Genomic DNA, 22482 nt, shown 5'->3' with positions numbered 1-22482 from the left:
TACTGAATAGAGTTCCTGTCTGGGGAGAACAGAGTCATCTTTCCTCACGTTTTTCTTCGTCTCCAGACATGTGCCAATTCTATACTCTTTCAAACTAATGAACAAGATCTATTAGGGAGGCCAGTGGCACACAGCAGTACTTGCTGCTCTTCCTGGTTTAGAGTATCAGGTGAATGAAATAAGGCATGATCCTTGCTTTCTCAGGAGAATGATGATAGTGCTATGTGAGTGGGTCAAGGAACATGGAAATACCAGAACATGTGCGATTCCTTTTCAGGAGACCATTCTAAGCTGGGTACCATGTAGCGGGTGAGAGAAGCAAACATAGATTTAGCTGTATAGCTGTTTTAAAAAGCAAAGAAACCAAGCCTGTAATCTGTAAACATCTACTTGCTACATGAAACAGGACTCCAACATAAAATGTAGGTGTGATTATGTAAATAAAGAATGAATTAGAATAATGGATATCTAAGAGGTTATAATCAAAGTTGTGCAGTCTGGCTGACTTATGGTAATAGCTTGCTTTTGAGGTTTAAGTGACAAAATTAGTACAGAATTTTAACTTACTCATAGCTTGTAGGGAACTTCCAAACTGCAGTGTTACTAAGTTGTTTTGATGGTGTGTAGTATGTATCTCCCATAGACAAAAATCAGTTGCTGTTTCTACCACATTTCATCATGAATGACTTTTCCTACACTGCTCACAGAGGTGCTCCTTTAAGCTGTCACTGCCTTGAGGTAAGCCCCACCAATGTCATTTGACTATGGTTACAAAACATTCCTTTTCTCAACTTTATCCTTTAAAATGCCTGAAAATTTAAGAAAAAAAATATCCTGGGCTAAATATATTGTTTGCTTCCTTCCCATAATTGTTGAGAAAATTTCAGAAAAAATTAAAAAATCAATTTACCTATGCAGGGAAAGTTGCAGGAAAAGTGGTACAGATTCTCATAATGTAAGTAAGAGATGGCAGGTAGAAACTTCAAAGTTGCCTTTTTGTAACTCCTCCCAGGAAAATTCCCTTACGTACCAAGACTAAGTATAGCGATTGGAAAGCAGTATCAGGAAAGCACCAGCTTTCATGAAAATCAAAAATTCTTCTAACATCAAAGTTAAGGAATAAAGCATTGCAAAAGTCTGTTAATGTTGATTGTTTTAATGTGTTTGTCATAACTCTGAACATCCTGCAAATAAGTTCAGGTTTGTCTTCTTAAACATAAATGTACATTTGTAACACAAATGCATGTGTATTTCACTTCTAATCAGATATACATGAAGTTTCCATATGTATCGTGATTTTTGGCATTTCCCAATCAGCGCTTAAGTTTTCATCTCTGCTATGTTAATATTACGCATATGTAAGTATTTGTTTATATATCCCCCATATGGTAATGCTAAAACTAAAGTTGAAATCCTCAATAAATTAGCTTTCCTGTTATGCCACTCCTATAGTTTCTCAATAATTAGACTAATGTTAGCCCTATATGTTTGATAAAAGGCATATTCTAAATTTATGGAATTGCTTCTTTTTCCTCTTGCATTCTCCTTGGCACCTGTATGCGAGAAGCAAGTATAAACTAATGCTAATATTGTTGTGATTTCCCACACAAAATAAGCACTGATACTGCACAAATGCCCGGGAATATGGAACATCTTACCCTTTAATATTTTCTTCTTTTCAATCCAGCTGAGTGAACCGCTTTATTTAAATTTTTATTTACTGTATTTTTAAGAACTGTAATAGCGATTCAGAGTAAAGCAGATCTCAGAATGATGTTTCTTCTATGGGAATGGAAACAGGACTGTAATGCAAGCTAGAATATTTTTGTTAGTCATCTAATCCACTGAATATTTTCTCAGTAAGTTACAATAAATTTTTTATTTGTTCATCTCAATTTTTCCTTTTAAAAATAGCAAATACAGACAGGTCTGTGTTAAGCTGCCCATTGTTCGATTATGAACTTGAAATGGCATTACTTGCTTGAACCCTTCTACCGCTGCAGTACAGTATAATACAAGTCGTGATCTTGCCATTAATCACTGAGCAACTGACAGTAATTTATTCAGCAAAAATACTGGTTACCTGTTTCTTGTATTCACCATCCTTTTCCAAAACAAATGGCATATGTGCAGCTCTATGGTTTGGAAGTGTTTGACTTAATCACTTTTGTCCATAATGTTTTGTGAGCTTTCTAAAGAAAGTGAAGTTTGAGAAGACTGTCTTCCAATTGAAAGATAATGATTATGAGTTCTGTGATAATCAAGTTTTGTGTCCAAATCACTTCTCTGGTATTGTGCTGTTCTCCAAGAAAGCACCATTTCCCACAAGATGGGACTTCATCTGCATGATAGAAAGTTTAATTCCTCCCAATGATAGGGGTTTTTATCCCAACCTACAAAAATGATGCTGGATTTCAGCTAAAATAGTGGAAATTTCATTGAAAATTTTGAGTAAATTAGAACATGACTAATTTCAAGTGTAAATTTTGAAGCAGTGAGTTTTTGAACTGCAGCTTCTTAAAATTAATCAAATGTCTTTTTGAAATATGAACTTACATCACAGAATCTCTATTACAGTAATAGGTATATGTGCATATATTTCAGATGTATATATGTATATATTTTATGATCAAAGTTTATAAATCTTGGAGCATGGATTACCGAATTCACTGTAGTCATATGTTACTATTAGAGCCAGGGATAAATGACCAGCTCCTCCTAAGATGACTGGTTTTATAGATACTACATCCTTTGAGTAATGAGCTGTTCTTTACCTTGACACTTTTCATGTCTTAAATGCTTTTAATCACATACTGGTTATATTACATTGATTACTTGAAAGAATGTTGAAGCTTTAATGTTCCCTGTTTTGTCAGTGTAAGAATTTAGCAGTACCCATCATATGATGTAATTCAGTATGACAGTTACTCAGCTTATACTTCAGGGAAGATATCAAAGCTAATATCTAGTTTGTAGTATAAGTAATCTTTAATGATTACCAGTTAGGATGATTTGGGACTGCCATCATCCCAGTGGCTCCACTATATTCATCTTTTCTAAAGGTTTTATATTTCTGTTTGTTAGTCTTTCTACTTTTCAATTGCAGTTGCTAGAACAATAAATGTGAATATTTTTTGCTTCTCAGTCTTACATCTGCACTACAAATAATAAAGTCTAAAATACAGCAGCTCACATATGTAGCAGAGAAATTGTCCTCTGATATTCTTTATCTGAAAGGAAATGCAGGAGAAGATTGTCATGACTGCAGATTTATTGGACGTTTATGTGATATCTGTATGGTTATGCTAGTGTATAGTGCTAGGCTCTTCTTGCAATAACTTTAAAGCCAGCGAAGTGACTGCTGGGTTGACAGGATGGAAGTAGTAATAATAAAAGAGGGGAAAGGAAGACAACATGCATTTACAGTTGAGACGTTTAAAACTTGCTTATACTTCCTCCGGTCATACAGATATAGAAGGAATGTGACTGACCTGACAGCTTCAGATTTTTTGATCAATTACTACTTAGCCTTCAGTGGAATGCTTCCAGACCCTCATGACTTAATCCTCATTTGCGACATCTCTGCTTAGCTTCATTTCTGTGATTCTTCAAGTGACTGAGATATTATTTCTGTATAAATGGTGATAAATATGCCTATAGCACTTCATGAACAAATAAAAACAAATTTCTTCTTTCATATCTACCCTATATGGTTAAAGTGTACAAATAGATAGTAATACACGAAGTCATTAATGACAACATTTGAAGGCTTCTCTGTTAGCTTAGCTAGAACTGTATTTTTCAGTAAGCAGAAGTGCAACATAGCAGGTGTTGCAGGAGGAGATTCTAAATGGGAAAGTGAAGAATGTTGGCCTGTGTCTTTTGTTGGGACTTCTTTCTGTCATTTTCCTGCTATTATCAGCCCTTGGTCAGTTCTGCTGGATTGATAAATATGTGCAGAAATACAGAAGAGCCACAATCACTTCTGCTCTCAACTCCTATGGTTTGTGACTTTGCTTGGAGTATGTCTGACTAACCATTTGGCTAAAATGGCAGCACTATCACAGCCATTTCAGCTGCTATCACTGTCAATCCCAATGAAACTGACTGGGTGTAATTATGAGATATTTTTAGGAAACATACTTTATATAGACAGGACCTGTGAGGACAATAAATTCTAGGACATAGGGAAGAATGTGCAATAACAATACTTTCCACTTTAAATTACGTGTTTCAATGTCTAATTAGAAAGTTTCAGTGGTTTCAGTGCTGACATCTGCTTTGTGTCATAGCAGGGAAATAGCACAGATTTTCATTCACTTTTTTTTACAGATTTCCTCTGTATTTTAATGGTATTTACATTTCACAGAACTAAAGCAAGAAAAATTTTACATCACCTTGCGTGCCTCGTATATTGTGGACCAGTTATGCATCTAGAGTAGAGTTATAAACTATGGTTGCAAACTAGGTTGCAAACAAATTTTGCCTAAGGCATGAACCATAAATTAAAGTAATAATCATCTCTGTAAGAGACAACTTTTCTCCGCTGCTCTTTTAAAATAAAAAAGAAAGTAGGTCAGGGAAATTTAGGATATTTTAGAGTATGTACAGTATTGTATTGTTTGCCAGCACCTAATTTACAATTACAGAGCTGCATGAATATTGAAATGATTCAGCTTCCCATTATAAATGTATGTGGCAGTTTGGTTGTTGATCAGTTTATGAAGTTAATGCAAATGAAACTGTCTTCCTGTCAGCATTTGAAATATATAATGCAGTCATGTTGTATATTCAGGGACAGGCCATTGACAGTCAATTAACAAGTTTGATTGGTATGTCAACTCATTCTTTTGAATTGTTAATAGTATGTTAATAGCATTCATTTCTTTGTGCAGTCCCATTTGCAGCTTCACAGTTACAGCTATTTTTTATGATTCTGAGTAACCTAAAATAGTGCCTTAATAATAGATTATTAAACACCTGTCTGGTGTAGCTTAGGGAGGTTTTTCTAGACTGGGAGTTTGCAGTGGATCCCTTTGATATTCAAATCAACAAATGATAGCCTTTTTATTCAAAACGTAAGTTCTTTTGATGGTTAGCTTGTTAAGAAATATTCAGCTCCAGTCTGACCTGATCTGGTTTCCCATGGAAAAGATCTGATGCTGTTTGAAGGTTCATAAATGGAATGCCAATGACAATTTGTTGTTGACGTTTTGCTGCCTCAGCCTTCAGATGCTGCTGGTTGATGTGCCGCTTTAGCTTCACCAAATAATGCTTGCAGGTAAATGATCTTCTGATTGATCAGATAGTTTCAAAGCAAAGAGTTCTCTTCTGTGGTCTGTAGTCATGGGTTTTAGGCTTGGAGGGGTACTTTAAAAGATGCATCAAAGTTGACAGATGAATCTCGAGGCAAGGAATGATGGGAGACAGCAGAATTATGGGAATATTTTTTAGAGAATAACATATTAGTGAGAGTTTTGAAGACCTTCAAAGGTCTATCAAACCAGCTCCCTATAGCAGATTTATTCCTCCTTTAAAAAAAATTTAAAATTGGGTACAGTGGTTAACTCTCAATTTCCTGTGTTGGGAAGGTTTTGAGCTGATTTATTGTTCTCTGATGGTGTTTTAAAGGGCTTATTTCATTTGAATTTCGCCATTATCTTGTTCTGCATCCAGAGGCTAGTCCTGCATGGTGCAATTTCTGCTTCCACTAAATTTTGCACAAAATCAAAGCATTATATCACCTTACAAGGTCAGGGTGTACAATGAATAGCATGCCTTTACATAAGCATCCATGACAGTGTGAGTTAGCATTACAAACAACAAATAAAAGTATCAGTTGGAATTACTCTTTTTCTCCACCTTTCTTCATATTACATGCATTATTCTTTCAAACTCTTCTTCATTCCCTGTTAGTGCCCTTTCTGATTCTAACACAGCTATTATTCTGAAGAATCAGACTAGCTATTAGAAGTTCAAAACATACATCACAGAAATAGTTCATTTCTCTTTGGTTTGAGCATTTAATTATTCACTATCAGCATGTGATATTTTTCTGCAAAAATATGTAATTGTTTTTTGCTGAAGAGCTATAAGAATTAACTCTCTCAGGCCTGAATGGCTGAAACCCTGAGCTTCAGTGTTAAATGCTGTGAACAGTTACATTGCCAAATGCAAACTCTGGAATCACGTATTGAAAGATGCTGTGTGTTAACTATACTTCACTGGACTTCATAACAAACAATTCTTCCTGGTTGAATTTGGTTTTTAACAACAAAACCCAATCTTTTCACAAAACCCTAAAACATTACTTGAAACTGATAGATGAACAGTCAAATCATGCAACTTCTGTCTTACATTTCTTGTAAATAGAATGGAAAATTTGTATGAGACAGTTTCCATCATTGGACATTTTGGCATTTCTGTGTACTTTTCAAATACTGTGCACTGTTTAGCTGATAATTAGAAGCTCTTTCTGTTGGGCTGAACAAGCAAAATATTAGACAATTGTATTGTCACACAAAGTTATATTTTCAGTGAAGCACCTGTAATTTTCCTAAGGTCAAAAAGCAAAATTAGATATTTAAACTGTTCTCAACATAATTTGTAGACTTTGATTCAGCCTCTGTTTTTTGAAGAGGTACTCTATTGATTATTTATAAAATTCAAATAAAAAGTTCAAAGATTTTCTGATAGTAATGTCATTGATATTGTTTCTAATTCATCTTTTCTGTGCTTAAGTAAGTTTCAACTATTATGCTTGAAAGAGAACTTCTTGATCACATCTCATATTCATATTAGGCTTCTGTGAGTATTTTTTTCTTTTCAAAAATGTGATTAAATCTATCTTCTTCACATGATTTCCATTTTATGATCTCACTTCCTTTGAAGTAGCCTAGATATTTCACAAAAATTATGTTTGTACAGGATAATCAGTCTAAATGTTACACAGTGTAAGGCTTGTTTTATGTTAAGTATCTTTCATATGGCTAAATGCTTAGTATTTAAAAAGGTGGAAGGTAACAATGACTGTAGCAGTTTGGAATATTTGGAATTTCAGTAGGTCATTTCTTTTTGGATAATGTTGGATTATCAAGGTAGAAATCATAATTGGCAATGTATCAATTTTGTTTTAACCTTCATTGTAAAGCTTTTTCAGATCCTTACTAATACTTTTTGTCATAGAGAGGGATCTTTCCATCCTATATTAACTTCTAGCAAACTGATTAAAACACTCATCAAGAAACAGAACAGAGTCTTGATGCAAGAACATGAGTTTATTTAAACAATTTAGAACAGTTCTGGTAGAAGATGCTGTGACATATGCTTCCTGGACTGCCCATTGCTGCAACCTAACTGCCATTACTGGGTAAAAGAAAAATACCAAAGAAGGGGTTTGAACCTGGATCTTAGCAATATCACAGCTGATTAACCTGATTGCTGGATTATTCCTTGCTGCATTCTGCCCCTCCCTTCCCCTTACTTACCCCCTGTTGGTTTCAACGTTTTGCTTTGTACCTATTTTTATATCAGAGGGCTTGACTCTGCAATTAGTTTTTACTAGCCAAAATACCTGCTTTTATTAATAATGCAAACAAAAAGGGCTAAACACGTGGTAGGTGTGCAAGCACTGGTTCTTGACCTCACTTTGTGATGTAAGATGGATAGAAACATGATTGCAGCTTGGTTGGCAGAACACAAGGTATGTATTTTATTAGTAATCTATTAGTTACTAATATGCTGTCAATATACTGCAATTCACAGTTCCCAACTTTTACCCTTTTAAACCATCTAGAAAATTCCATGAAAATGAGTATTATAAGAGAGCAATAAGGTGAATGTACAAAAAAAAACCCACAGAAAAAATTAGGAAAACATATAATGCAAGATTCTAACTCCATACCCAAATGAATATGTATTACAGCACAGAATATAATTATAATATAGTTACAGTCTAATTATAACACAGAATTTAAATATGATTTGTTACAGAAACTTAATTTTTAAATGCTACAAGTTACCACTTAGTCAACAGGTAACTTCTTGTTATGAAGTGCTGCTGATCTAAGAGAAAATCCACCTTCTGAAAAGTACATGGTAAAATCTGCCTGATTGCACATTTAGGAATATGGTGATATTTTATATAGGGGTGTTGTCCACACTGCAATTCTGATAAAAGGTCGGTGTTTAAGGGTACAATATATAAAAGTTGTAAGAATGTGTAATTTTATTTTGTTCTGTTAGGAATATTTAGATTTTAGGATAGGCAGTAGCATGCATGTAACAAGGTCTTTACTTTCTAATGCATTTTTTTCCTTGGATTGCACTTCATGAGCATTGTATAATCCATTGTCACTGTCAGATTACAAACTCTTTAAATTTATAGATTGGGTCATGTCTTACTGCTCAGAATTTTAACTATGGACTCTTCCTGTCCTGCTGAATTTCGCAGGATTTTGCAGCTGATACCATGGGTTTCTAATACCTGAACTCATCTCTTTGTCAAGTTTCGTTTAATTGATGATGCAGAAAAGATAATACGACATTAGTTTGGCCAGAATACTGAGTACAGTTGTGGACCTTTGTCACAAGTTTCAGTTTCTATAAGTATAATCAGAACTTGACTTCTATTTTTGCATAGGATGTTTGGTCCCTAAGGAAAGGTATTCTGTTATGTAAGAAAGTGTTATCACTGCAATATAAATAAATGGGTAAAAGATTGTGATAAATACTGTATATTGTGTATGTTATATTCTATACACATTATTATTATGTATATTGTGCATGTACGTCTAGTTGCATGAATAAGTCTCCTTTCATTTCTACTGGGGTGGATATGTCTATTATAAATTGGACTTCTTCACTAAATAATCTGTGACATACATTAAAGTGGTTTTATGTTGATTATTATTTAGGTAGTCATAGATCTAAGTAAAATCCATGTGAGAGTGGGTATAGGGTAGGTAAAAGTACGAGGACAGGTAAAGTACGAAACCACATTTTGTGGCTAGAATGAGAACTATCCCTTTCAGCTTAGTAATACTGTTACTATACTTAACTGTTTTCAGTTAGCTCATTCTTGGGTTTATGGAACTGTTTCTTTCCTGTTTCCCAGTTATTACAAACCAGTTTCTTTAAAGTAGCCAGTGACATTCATGAAAAGCATATTTTGAGTAAGAATATTAAGCCAAATGATGGCTGAGAACTAAATCTTTTCTGTATGACGGTGTTAATGTGTTTCATATGCTGTGAATTACTGTCCTGTGACGAACAGCTTTCACCTTTCAATACAGAGTATTTTCTCTGCCTAGCTGTCCCTCTTCTGCTTATAATCACACTAACCTGTTTGACAGTTGGCCTGAGTAAGGATTATAAAGACCAAAAAAACCAACTCACTCTTCATAGGCTTTTATGATGGCAATCTTGATTCTCCTTGGATGGTGTATTCCAGAACAGCCTTAAGCTGTAGCACCCTTATCGTTGGTAGAAACACCAACCTAGAAATTTCTACTGTGCCTTCTTGGACTGTGCTATCACTGCATGATTTAGTTTACTGTAAGTAGACATTCTCAGTAGAAACTTCAGTTAATGAGGGAAGGATATTATGAGATCCTTTTCCAAGTAGTTTGTATTTTTAAGGATAAGCTTAGAGACAAAGTCTGTAATATAAACACATATAGATATGGAAGGATATCACATCACTTTATCTTTTTTTTTTCTTTATCTTCCTTTAGATATTGTGTGAGTGGATACAATTACCTTATAACCTCTTTCTCTTATTATATATGCTCTCCAGTTCCCTAGAACTGTAATTGTAGATAGAGAAAAATTTAGAAATCAAGGAGGGAGGAATGTCGTGTGAACATACTAGCTATATCTTTTATTTTTTAATACAGAACTGACAAAGAATGCTGTTATATTATAAAGCTATCCTTATCAGAATAAATTTGAGATAATAGTCATAAATAACAAAACCACAAATGAACTGTGTGGGAGCCCCAAATGAATGCTTATGTAACCTCATGTAAGGTTTAGACATTTTCCATTTAACAGAGGGGGAAAAAAGTATTTTTTGAATTTTTATATCTTTACCCTGACAGATTAACATGCTTTTCATACTTTGAACGTAGCTATGCTAGCCTGTAAACTGAAAATCAGTGTTAATAACGAAATGTAAAAACTTCTGGGAAAAAAGTACTCATCAGCTCTGAATAATCATCTGAAGCTTTGATATCATGTGATCTTTTATACCATTCATTTTGAAATATGGAAATCATGCCTTTCCTAAAGGGTATGGTACCAGTGTCTGACAGTTTAGAAACTTTCACTCTTTCATTAGCCAAGGGTAGGTGTTACTTATCCTGGAACAACTATTCGTAGATCTGATGAATTAGATCTGTTTCATGAGAACAGAGACTGTATCTTCTTTTGTGCTATACTGAACTTGCTTCTAGTAAAAAGCAGTTATGATTTAGTATAAACAATTCAGCACTTCTGCAGTCAAGTTTTCTCTCTTGTTATGAATATCCATATTTCAAAATATTTTTGCCATATGCTTTGGCATGAGTTTTCATTTCTCCTAAGTTCAGTCTCATTTTCTTATTTTCTGCCTTTATTTCAAACCTATCTGTGTCCGTTTTCATTATTTCTGCTGGTGCATATTCTAATTTAGTATCCTCGGTGGGTTTCATTACCATGCTGTTAATCCCTTCTTCCATTGACTTAATGAAGATGTTAAACAAAATCAGGCCTAATACCAATCCCTACGGCACCCCACTTCAGTACATTGGCATTTTCATTACTCTCTCCTTACAGACTATCAGCTAGTTAACAGCATTTATAATTAGGAGAGTAAAAAATAATTTCCAAATACACTGTATCAGATATTTTAAGAATCCAGATGAATTACAACTATTATCCGCCCTTACCTATGCATATATAATTAATTAAAAAACACAATCAACTGTGGTGGACGTAATTTGTATGTTCTGAAAATGCGATATCCATTGCTTAGTAGTCCATTTCAACATTGAGTCATTTGTATCACTTTACCCTTCTAAATACTAATCTTTTCCACCTTGTTTTTCTGGACCTTGAATATGCCTTCACTTTTCTTGGTAAATACTGATCTGATTAAGTTTCTCATTCCCCATCCCAACCCCAGTTGTTGTGGAGTAGACTGGTCTTAGTTCTTCTTTTTCAATTGTTTTGTTTGGCATCTTTATTCAAAGTGATATGAATAAGAAATGAGTAAATGATAATCAGTTTGGAGGTTTTACTCCATCTTTTAGATAAGGTGTGTTCATAAAGCTGAATGTTCTGCAATTTTTCACAGTTGGCAAATTTTGCTAATGTGGTTGTGTGAGAACTTGTGATTTTTTTCAAAAGCTTGAGAGGAAATGGTAGGCTTTGTAAAAGGTGGCAGATTAATAGTCGTGAAGACTAGAATTCTACTGTCCAAAGGAAGAAAAGCATCAAAGATTAATACTCTTGTTAGCTTGTTCATTTTCAAGTAGGGAGGCTGCTCTTTTTCTATTCAGGAAAAAGCATCCTTTAGGATGTGGAGAACAGTTTGTCCTCTATGGCAATCGAGTCTTTGAACTGTCTACTGTAACTTTCCATGAGGAACAAAATGTACCCTTTGCGCCAGTACAGGACATTGGCTAAAATATGCATAGTAAGTAAGGAATATTTTACCTCCATTTTCATCATTTCCTGTCTGTTTATTGGAGATTCCAAGTGCACCAGAATGAGAGTCCCGGAGAAGACTTCAGACTAGTTGTCATGCTCACGTAGCTGTATTAGATGGCAAATCCTTCTCACCCACTTTATTGGAACCTTTCCTAGATGTTTATAACTACAGTTGCTGACTTTAAGAGCTAGGTTTATTTTTGTCTTTCGTGCTCCCTTGGAACATGAATGACACCTCTTGGGGTAGATTTTTTTGTGAAAATTTCAATTTCTGAATCTTTGTCTTCTGAAATCAGAAGTGTGTAGTTTTTATTTCCATCAGTCGTAGAGCAGAATGAAATTGATTTGGCATCAATCAAAATTTAAATATATCCAATATGATGACAAAAATATGTACACAAATATTGCAATGTTCTATGAAAAAACAATTTTTTTAAAATTGTTTTCAAGCTGAAACTTTGATCTTACCTTCTCTTAAGCTTTCTGACCTCTCAAATCTGTGCCTATATCGTTTTCTTAAACTTCAAGGTACTACAGACTTTCAGGAATGTATTATATGAGATTGCCTGCTATCAATCCAGCACAGTCTAAAGGCTCAGTTTGAGTTATTTGATTTGTAGAGGGTTGCAGAGGTGTTTACTGTTGGGCATAAAGTATGAATAGGAGGTATTCAGATAGAGTGTTTTGACGTTGACTTAGTATTTGTAACAATTAATATAGTGGCTTCTTTGGATGTGTTGTTCTGTACCCTTCAAAAGAGCTGCTAGTTTTTGTGCTGCTCAGTGTGTTCATACTGCATGATGTGATACTTCTCTTTGGTGTAATTTCCGATTAGGAAATGCATAAAAATTTTAGATGTGTTAATGACAGTTGGTGTCAAAGATGACTTTGTGGGACAGTGTATCTTAATTTTGCTAAACTGCAGATAAAAAAATTATACAGCCTAGTTTAGCATCCATGAAATTGCAGTATTTTCTATCAGCTCGTCCTGTGAATTTTCAGCCCACAAATATATAAGTTCAAAGAGAAAGATTTAAACCACGCTTTGATAAAATAAACTTTAATAGTGAAGAACAATGCAAAAAGATGAGTGTTCTGTAGTCTTGTAGCTTAGGTGATCAGATATATTTTGAAACATATGAAGCTCCATCGCAAAATGAAGATTAGCAAACTGGAGTCACAGCATTTGAAAACTGAGTTATCAACCTCTGAAAATAGTGGAAATGTTATAGCTGTTTCAATAAGATAGCAATAATATGCTATTGATTAATTATACTTTTTTGACCTAACTAGGAAAAAGTGTTATTTTATTTAAAGGGAAGTGCTGGAGTTTTGAGTGTGATATGAAAGCATTTTACTAAGTTATATGAGGATTCTTGTGAGTGTCCATTTTTTTTTTTATATTTATAATTTGATAATTAGGATTTTTTTAATTTTCATTTAGGAATGTATCTTTCATCTTTTTGCTACTGATAACTGTACACATTTTCTCAAAGGAAGGCCTGTATCAAAATAAACTATGTGTGATCAACTCATTTATGGAATTTTTAGGCTACAAATTCGTAACAGATCAGGAAGAACATGTGAATTACATTGAAGGTTGTGGTGGTTTTGAACCACATTAGTTAGATACAATTTGTGTTCATAGTGTAAACTCAAAGCTTTTCAATTACTGTTTTCTAAACAGTACCTTTAAGACTCTAGTCACACTAGGTAGTTGAATAAAAGATTTCACATTGCAAAAAGCAATTTTACCATCATTAGCTAAAATAAGAGGGCCCTAGGAAGAAAGGATTATCATATATTAAATAAAAAGTTCACCACCTTACAGCTTTAATCCCGTTAGAAAAGATGATTTCTATCTAACTTAATCAGCCAGAGGTCTTTATTGCCTGGAGTATTAATTGATTTAGGTCTTCATTAAGGTCAGAGGTACACATGGCTGACCAGAGGCAGCCTATTAGCGCGTTGTCAGTTATGCTTATTTACATTGACTGAACATAATGGTGGGTTATTTCACTGTTAGGTCAGAGGGTCACTGAATCTTTTGTGCACCCTGACCTGTTAAAGGGCAGCAGTCACTCAGACACCAGACTGCATTCGTAACAAAGATTTGGCTGATTGCATATTGACTCTATCCTTTCCAAGAAACATGCATTTGTTAATATGGTGTAACTATTAACATTGGCCTAAATACCTGTGGGTGAATTGTTGAAATCTCTCCGTTAGAAGTTCCCTGCATTTTTCATGTTATGCCAGTTAATCACCAGCAAGTTTTAATAATATGAGCAGGAAAAGTTTCATAAAGTTTCCGTAGTTGCTGTTGGCCTTAAATTAAAATAAACAACTCTGTGCATATCTATAGGTATCCTATTACTTCTGTTTCTAAGTAGCAATAATTATAGCTTTCTCTTGCGAATTAGCATCTTAAGTTAGTTCTTATGTCCAAATAAGTCTGTTTTCTCATTGTTTCTTTTCCTGAATTATATTTTGTGTCCTTTCGGTAACTTATAATACTGTTTAAAACTTTTTCATGGGATAGACTTGTTCAAAGTGGCACCAAGTGTTCTGACTTTTCCTTTGCATGGTACCGTAAATGCTTTCCTTCTACTTTCCTAAAAAGAGAATGCAGCTTAAAAAATGGTGAAATAAAATAGTATTTTGCTACTCTACTCTCTTCCCTCCGTATTAGCTGCAGTCTAGCTCTATATTATACTTAATTCCTGCAGCACAGCTACACTATGAAAAGTATTAATTCTCAAATAAGAGCTTAGCATTCCTCTGTTAGAGTGTGAATTGTGTACTCTAAGGTTCTGCTTGTCCACTGAATTCCCTTGATTATTTACAGTTGTGCTAACTGCGCAAAACAGCTGCTAAGCTATTATGTTAGCTTATTAAGACTCACCATTCATTTCACTTGCAGTGATACAAATCACAGAATCACAGAATGTTAGGGGTTGGAAGGGACCTCGAAAGATCATGTGTGGGATTGCATGAGGCCCCATTTACAAACTGCTTACTGCTGTGGAGCTATATTGGAAATAAATTGGTACAAGCATCTCAGCAGTACACAGGGGTTTTTTTAGTTTTGGTTTGTCAAATCTGTAATGAAATTTTAGCACTGGAAATATGTGTATGGGCTGCAGTGAAAATTAAATCATCAATGTAAGCTGAGACATCTAGCGTATAAATACACATCCATTATATTGTATTTTTGTTTCTATGCTGAGTCCTCTAGGCTCGATACACTGTGAATCTATAGCCTGAAAGATCTTCTGTTATCCTTGTAGATGCTCCAAAAAGATAAACTGTTGCAAGGTTCTAGCAGGGTTTTGCAGAACACTTTCACAACACAAGGACTGACACCATACATTGTGACATCTCCCGTTTTAAGATTTCAGTACTGTGAACAAGATATTACGATGTCTTCCCTGTTTTAAATGCTTTTTACTCTGCTAACAGTTTTCTGCTTCAAACATTCTAGAGACAACCTCTTGAAATCTGCTAAAATAGTGTTTGTACTGGTTTGCTGCTTTGTCCCTGCTGATTGTTTATTTATGCTTGCTTTTCATGACTGAGTCCCTGGGAAAGAGAAGAGGAAGATCCCTCCTCCTTCCCTTATCTTAAATTCTGTCCTCTTGAAACACAGTTGCTGCAAACCTGTGGCTGTGTTTTGACCCTTTTCCTCTCTTTCCCCCTTGCATCCACCCTTCCGTAACATGGTGGCATGTTAGGAACACTGTTTTTGTGTTAATTACATCTTAAGATACAAACAAGTACGTTAGGAACAGAGGGATTTTTAATATTTTTTTTTTTAAAGAACTCTGCAAAATTCCCACTCAATCTGAGCCAAAAGTGGTGCCAATTTTGCTCAAATCCTTCAGAGATTTTTTTTTGACCTTGCTTATGACCAGTGGGGCTAATTGTATCAGAACTATCCAGGATACTTTAAGAAAGTGCTATCTTGGTCCGTATTTCAAAACACTGACAGATACTTTATCGTTAATTAGTATTCATATTATGTCTCAAACAATCTGTTCAAGAATAGGGGAAGTGAACTGGTTGAACAGCTCTTCTGTCTACCTAATAATTAACATGGGTGATGCATGGATAACCAGCAGCCCAACAGGAAAAAAGGGAAGAAATATTGCCAGTGTGATTTTTTGCTGTAGAAGTATAAACTACCTGTATTGGAGTTTTTGACTAATGCATGAATTTCACTTTGCAGAGGTGAAAATGAATGGCTTACTTTAAAAACAAGCCTGTGCCCCTCTGAATCATATCTTCCTGAATTTGTTCCTCATCTTGTCAGTATGCCACTTGGTAGCTGGCTGGACTCCCTTGTTCAATGGCATGTATTTTAAAATAGCACTGTAAAAAAAAAAAAAAAAAAAAACACAACAAAAAACCCCCACATTTGTTCCTATAAACCAAAATATTACTTGCATAATTTTTTTTCCAAATTCATGATTATATATAGCATTATCAAAACAGTATTTCAGATATTTTAAACAATTTAAATAGTTGATGGATGTCAGTTGATATGTACTGTTTCTTCTCTGCCTCCTCCCCCTCTTCAGCTGCTAATCATAGAACTTGTATGCCAAATTGTATAAGATACTCTTCCAATAGTTACATGTGTGAGTCTTTTGTGAGACACAGACAGTTATGAGGACAGATTTGGAGTTGCATATGGGTCTGTCACATGGTTTGATTGCCATGTCTTCTAGGACACAGATTTCTTTTTTAATTATTCTTAATTCTGAGGAATTTTTACAGTTTATACAGTAAGTTCTGCAAAATTCTTCCTAAGGATTCCTTGCACAGTCCATTTTCCCTCTCTCTACTCCTATCAAAATGCTTCCTGTGCTGACTTCAAAGCTGCTTACGCCCACCTTACTTCCCACTTCTATACTTAGTTTTCTTTTGATATTGAATAAAATTCACTGCTTCACTGATCAGGAAATGTACAGACTTTCTAGAGAAGTGCAGCATAAGAGGATGAAAAGTTTTGATATTTACATTAAGATTTTATAATAAATCTTTGAGATGTCTGAGTAGTAAGAATAAATGTTTCTTTTGCTGGCTGCTGTTAAAAAAAGTAGGTCTTTAGAGTGTTGCCAGGAAGACTTTGGAAAATCAGCCCAAAGTAACTTCATTGCAGCTCAACTTAAAACATATATTGATGGTATATCTGGCCACCTATTTAATTCCGTTTTCAGAAGGTGAACCAATCTCTTTGGTCAAGTAGCACTCTTTTGTGTTTTATTTTCAATCTGCAATTTCCTTTTACCTTCCGGTCGACTATCATGACTTTTTTAGATGTTCTGCAAGTGTTATTTTACAGTATTTTTAAATTAATGTACTAAAGACATTACAGGTATATACTTACACTTTCTTATATATTCTTACATAAAACAAAGCTTAACTTAAGACTTAGGAGTTTAAAAAAATAGCATTGGACCAAAGATAGTGTGCATCATCACTCAAAAAAAGAAAGCAAGAACACATTTAACCATGTTGGGGCATCAGGGTGATCCAGCAGCTGTAACAGTCAGTAACATCAGATAAGACTGTTTAGAGCTAACACACACATCCATGTATTAACTATTAGGTTAAAGTTTATTGCAGAGCTTTGTTTCTATACTGTAGTTAAGTACCTATCAAAAACTATCTTTAGACTGGCATGTTTGCTCCATTTGTGACAAATGATGGCAAAGAACAGTACCGTTGAAAGAAGCTACCTAGAAGAGAGAAAAGTGTTTCCTTTGCTTTCTGTACACTCCCGGAATCTTATTTACTTATTTTTGTTTTCTTCTAGGTTGGAGATGTTCTCTACTGTGCTGGACAGATTGCTCTAGTGCCTTGTACAATGCAGCTTGTTAGTGGCGGGATATGGACTGAGGCCACAGTTTCCCTCCGTCATGTTGAGCACGTTCTTCAAGCTATGAGCAAGAAGACTTCACTCCACCACGTCATCACAGCCAGCTGCTATGTAACTGACAGCAAGCACATTCCCATTGCTCGCTCTATATGGCAGAAGAAATTAAGAGAATGTAAAAAGGTAGCTGTGATACCCATTTTCTTCCTTCTGGGTTGTCTTTTTTTTCCCCCTCTAAGTCTTGTAGTAATATCAGAATTTTCTTAGTACATTTCAGAGGGGTTCAAGTAAAGCTGATAGAATAAGGTTTGATTGAGCTGTTACGTTCTGCCTCATAAGTGCTTGTGCACAATTGAGAAAGAAAATTGCTTAATAGAAAGTTATATTCATGACTAACTTTGTCTTAATTCCCCAAAGCAGTATGTTAAAGAACTCTTAAAGAGCAGTCAATTCCTCCGACAAAAATGTGAACAATACCTTATATGAATTACGTCTGCCCATGTATTTTTACATAGTAAGAACTGAGCATTTTACTTCAACTTTTTGTGAGTTGTTTTGTTGAGGTTTTTTTCCACACTCTTCCTTACAAGCAGTATTGTCATGACAACTGAGTTTAGCAGTTTACTGTTGGTTATTGCTTATTATTCAGTTGAACTTTTAAGACCAGATCAGGGTGTGCCTGTTTATTGGTTGACCCTAGATTATCTCTGACAGCATAATAATTTGCACAGTGATTGATAACAATACCATAATAATTTCTATTATGTGCATACCACTTTTCTTAAACAGCCACAGAACACCCTGCAAGCATTAAAAAGGTAATGACCACAAATCTTGTAAATAAAACATCTCCACAAATGAGTAAAAAAGAGTAGTAACTGCATAATTGCTGTATAATGTAATATATAACTTAATTATTATGGTTTCTCAGGGCAATACTTGGCTTGGAAGCATAGCATATGTTAATATTGCAATAGAAGAAGGAAAAAATGCACCTGAAACTCTCCTTCTATTTGCCTGCACTTTCAGTCTCTGCACTAGGCATTCGTCTTTCTGAGTAAAGATGTAGGCTTTATTTAGACGCTTATACATTCCACCTTGATTTATTAATAAAGGACCCTCTTAAATACTGTTTACTACTCCTTCAAGGCCAAGTTTATTGAATCTGAATTCAATTCAGTTTTTTGAATTCAATTCAGTTTTTTTGCTATGTGACTGGTTAGTAACATGTACCATGACCACAAAGTCTACGTGCTTTCTTGTTTGTAATATATATGATTTGAGGGCAAATTGGTGGTGTTGGCCAGTTCTTTGAAACTCTTCCTTTTTCCAGATAGAATCTTTTAGGTCTTCCATAGTTATCATACATACCAGCCACTCTTTATCCAGTCTTTTATTTCTTCCACTTACTGAGATGACTAGGCAGTACTTTCTTAGCTACATGAAAAATACTGATGAAGTTGCTTGCTTTTGGGCTGTTGACAGTATCTGGCCCATGTCACTTTTTGATTGTTCAAGCCATAGCTTAAAAATGGATTGGTGCCTACACATACATCTATGAAGAGTTAGCTGCCTAACAGTTTTGAGAAACGTTTAAGAAAAAAGATCCTAGAGGAGCATCAAGCAATCCTAGAGGATGTTCAGCAACCTTATGCTGTGCTTATTAGATCATATTCATTAATGACAGTATCAGAAAGAGTAAAAAAATATTAGCAGATGAAGAAATGTGTGCCACAACACACACAAAAAAAAAGTATCAGTGGGAACGAGATGTTATTAGCAGCCAGATGTTCCAATTTCCCTATCATTTTGTCAGTAGGAGGTTCAGACAGAGAAACTGATTTTTTCCTCAGGCTACGCACACTTTTTTGATTAGTAAGGGTTTCTGTATACAGCAAAGCAGAGAGAAAGATGTATCAAACGCTTCTGTTACAAGGAACCAGAGGGAGGAATTGTCCTGCCCTGAAAATACAATTGTCCTGTTAATGGAAATAGAGATTTTGTATTGGAGGAGGAGCACTAGCTGGCATGGTATTAGGAGAATTGTTCCTTTATGCTCAGAATAAGGAAAACAGTAAAGTTTGAAATTTGGAAGAAGTTTGTAAAATTACTGATAAATTGTATAACAGTTGTACTTCTCCCATGCTTATTCCATAGAATCGGTGAAAACAGGAAATGTAGTTTTTACATCTCTTAAAATTTTCTTTGGAGCAGCCTTTAGGATGCTGTAAGATACTGCCTATCTGTGTGGAAGCCGGAGCACAGTAGCTTTACTCTGAAGCCATCTGTATTTAAGAGTCTAAGTGGTATATCCCTTACTTGCATGGCTTTGTTTATTTTTTGGTATCCCAGTACTACTACAGACAGTTCTGTGAGATACCATGACATGAAGTAAGGGTCTGTTTGCTTCAAGTAAACTAAGTCAGCCAAACCAAAAGTACTTTATTATTCTTGAACTGTATTTCAAGCAGTGGCCAAAGGCCTGAATCAATAGCAACCTACAGATTACTTAATAAGAACAAATGGTGTCTCATTTGAAATTGTTCTGCTTCTGTCATCCATGGAAAAAAATAAGTTTGTTTTGCAAACAAAACAATGCAGCTTAGAACTCGTTTCTTGTAAACTATACATCATAAACAATAGAACTAATTCTGTTTTAAAGATGGGTTTTAGACTCTACATTTCTCTTTGTTGGATGTTCTGTATTTAATAGCATAATGATGGTATATTAAGATTGAGGTATTTATATTTAACACAGTGACTAAATCATATGCATCAGGACCGCCGAAGGGTTTTATTTAGGGCACCAAAAATTATTAGCATTCTGTCATACAGTGATGTCTGGTAAATATCCTCTACATAAATAATACTGTTCAGCAACTTCAGTTGAATCATTCTACATATTTGATGTCAGTAGTCTGTAAAGCACAAAAGGGATTGTATAAATTGCTTATGACACAAATAAGTTGGACCTTACAGAAAACAATATAAAGAGAAGTGTGAGAATTGTTCTCTGGATGTGTTTATATAACACAAAGGAGATATTTCTAAGAGCAGGACAGGGACACACAGTTGATCGAAGCTTCATTCAAGCTAAGGCCACAGGGTCAGGCACATCTGCGTGGACTTTAGAGAACTTCTTGTTGTATTGACAGTGACAATTGTCTTTTAGGAATAAGTTGAGAGTGTTTCAGAATAACCAAATTATTTCACTGATAACCAGAGGAGTGGCTCTAGTGAGCACCAAGGATGGGAGGGGATTCTAAGAGAGAGAGAAAATAGTAACAGTAAGCAGGCTGGACCCCCTAGCAACTTCTGACTTGTTTCAGTCACCCAGCCTCTGGCCCCTTACTTATTCCATCATCATTCCTTGCCTCCTACACAACTCCTTTCCACTGCTGTCATCCTGATTTCCCTCGCTCCAGATGGCAGCTCAGTATCTGTGCTCCCAGCATCATTCCCTGCAGCCTCACCCCCACGCCATGCTTTGCCTCCCTGAACTCCAGTTACCCACAGCCATCAAGGGTTATGTCCTTAGAGCTGGAATCCAGCCCCCATCCCTGTCTCTTCTTCCTTTCTATGTCCCTTTGAGTCAAGTCACAGTGTCGTTGGAAAAGCCGTTTGGGGTGACAGAGGAAACAGAAATCTGGTGGAGGGATGGAAGGTTGTAGTAGAAAGAAAAAAATAGTGGGGAGGGAAGGATAAGAAAGCAGCCCTACTGAGGTCTCACTCAAAAAAAAAAACCCCTAAATCACTGGGCTAATAAAAAGATCTCTGGATCAACATTTTGAATGTATGCAACAGAGGTTTCCTTTGTTAAAACTAAAAGGATGTTTTAGGAACTGAGAGCTAGAGTGAGGGAGCAGAGGTCAGCATTTAAGTTCTGTAGATGGATAAGGCTGCATTGTTCTTAAGTAGTGGTTGTTGGACAAATTAAAATATAGTTAAGGGAAGCGATGGTTAAAATCAAAAGAAAAAACAGGCTGCAAAAATAGCATGAAGACAATTATGCAAACAAATAATCAAAGCCAAAAGGTAGGAAAAATAATTGGAATTAACAAATATAAGTACCAGCCATCGGCATCTTCCCCCCACTCTACTTTTAAGTTGCACGCCTTCCACAGTTTCTTTGTGATTACCAGGCAGGCTTTGGGACATTTTGACACTCGAGGAGATTCAGTTAGAGAGCTTCTCTAACATACCTAGTCAGAAATAGTAACAATTGTGTGGTAGAACATTTTCTGCCTAATCCAGGAGTTAGCATTTACAGCTTTTATTTTTTTTTTTTTTCAATAGCAAAAAAAAAAAAAAAAAAAAAAAGCTTTAGCATTGCTAAAACTTTCTGGAAGAAGAACTGACAGTTTTCCAATTAAGTCTCATCTTGTGTTTTTCTTTACTTCACATCTTTTAATGACAGTGTCATGTAATATGATGATTTTATAAGCGGTTTTGCTAACTCATTCAGCAGAGTAATCAATAGAAAAAAATAAGCCAGATGGGTTGTAGCCATTTGTATTGGGTGGGACAGATGGCATTATTGATAGATGGAAATATTCCAAATAATTATTGTATAATGATATAACAGTGACTGTGCCTGAAAAATTTTATTAATTTGTGTACGCACTTTATTCATTAGGGCTTGAGCTGTACTGTTCAGACAGTACTCCCACTATATTTAGTTGGGAGCTGAGTCAACTCCCTACCTTCTTTTTCCCCTCCCCATGGGCTTTCCATGCAGAACCATCCCTGCAGTACTTTGTTAGAGTATTTCAAGTGGTGGATTGTACTTCTGTCTGTACAGCGGACTCCACTAGACTGAGATGGGCAACATCATGATTATGGGGGTTTTTATACCTTTGAATGCCTGTTTTTTGGGTTTTTTTGTTATCCTCACCAATACAAAGAAGGAA

General features: G+C 35.3%; 1 protein-coding gene across 2 annotated transcripts in view; it reads left to right on the top strand.

Moving 5' to 3' along the window:
- The window catches only part of DPH6 (diphthamine biosynthesis 6), a 214743-nt gene that overhangs the window by 134947 nt on the left and 57314 nt on the right, over positions 1 to 22482 (top strand). For both annotated transcript variants that reach the window (XM_086463379.1, XM_086463378.1), the window contains one exon: positions 17513 to 17755. In XM_086463379.1, coding sequence (XP_086319505.1) covers positions 17513 to 17755 — 243 coding nt within the window. The remainder of the gene's footprint in view (positions 1 to 17512; positions 17756 to 22482) is intronic.

This window comes from Leptosomus discolor, chromosome 3, assembly GCF_034619465.1.
Source record: "Leptosomus discolor isolate bLepDis1 chromosome 3, bLepDis1.hap2, whole genome shotgun sequence".
NCBI lineage: Eukaryota > Metazoa > Chordata > Aves > Leptosomiformes > Leptosomidae > Leptosomus > Leptosomus discolor.
The sequence above is the reverse complement of the archived record's forward strand: the minus strand, read 5'-3'. Positions and strand labels throughout refer to the sequence as shown.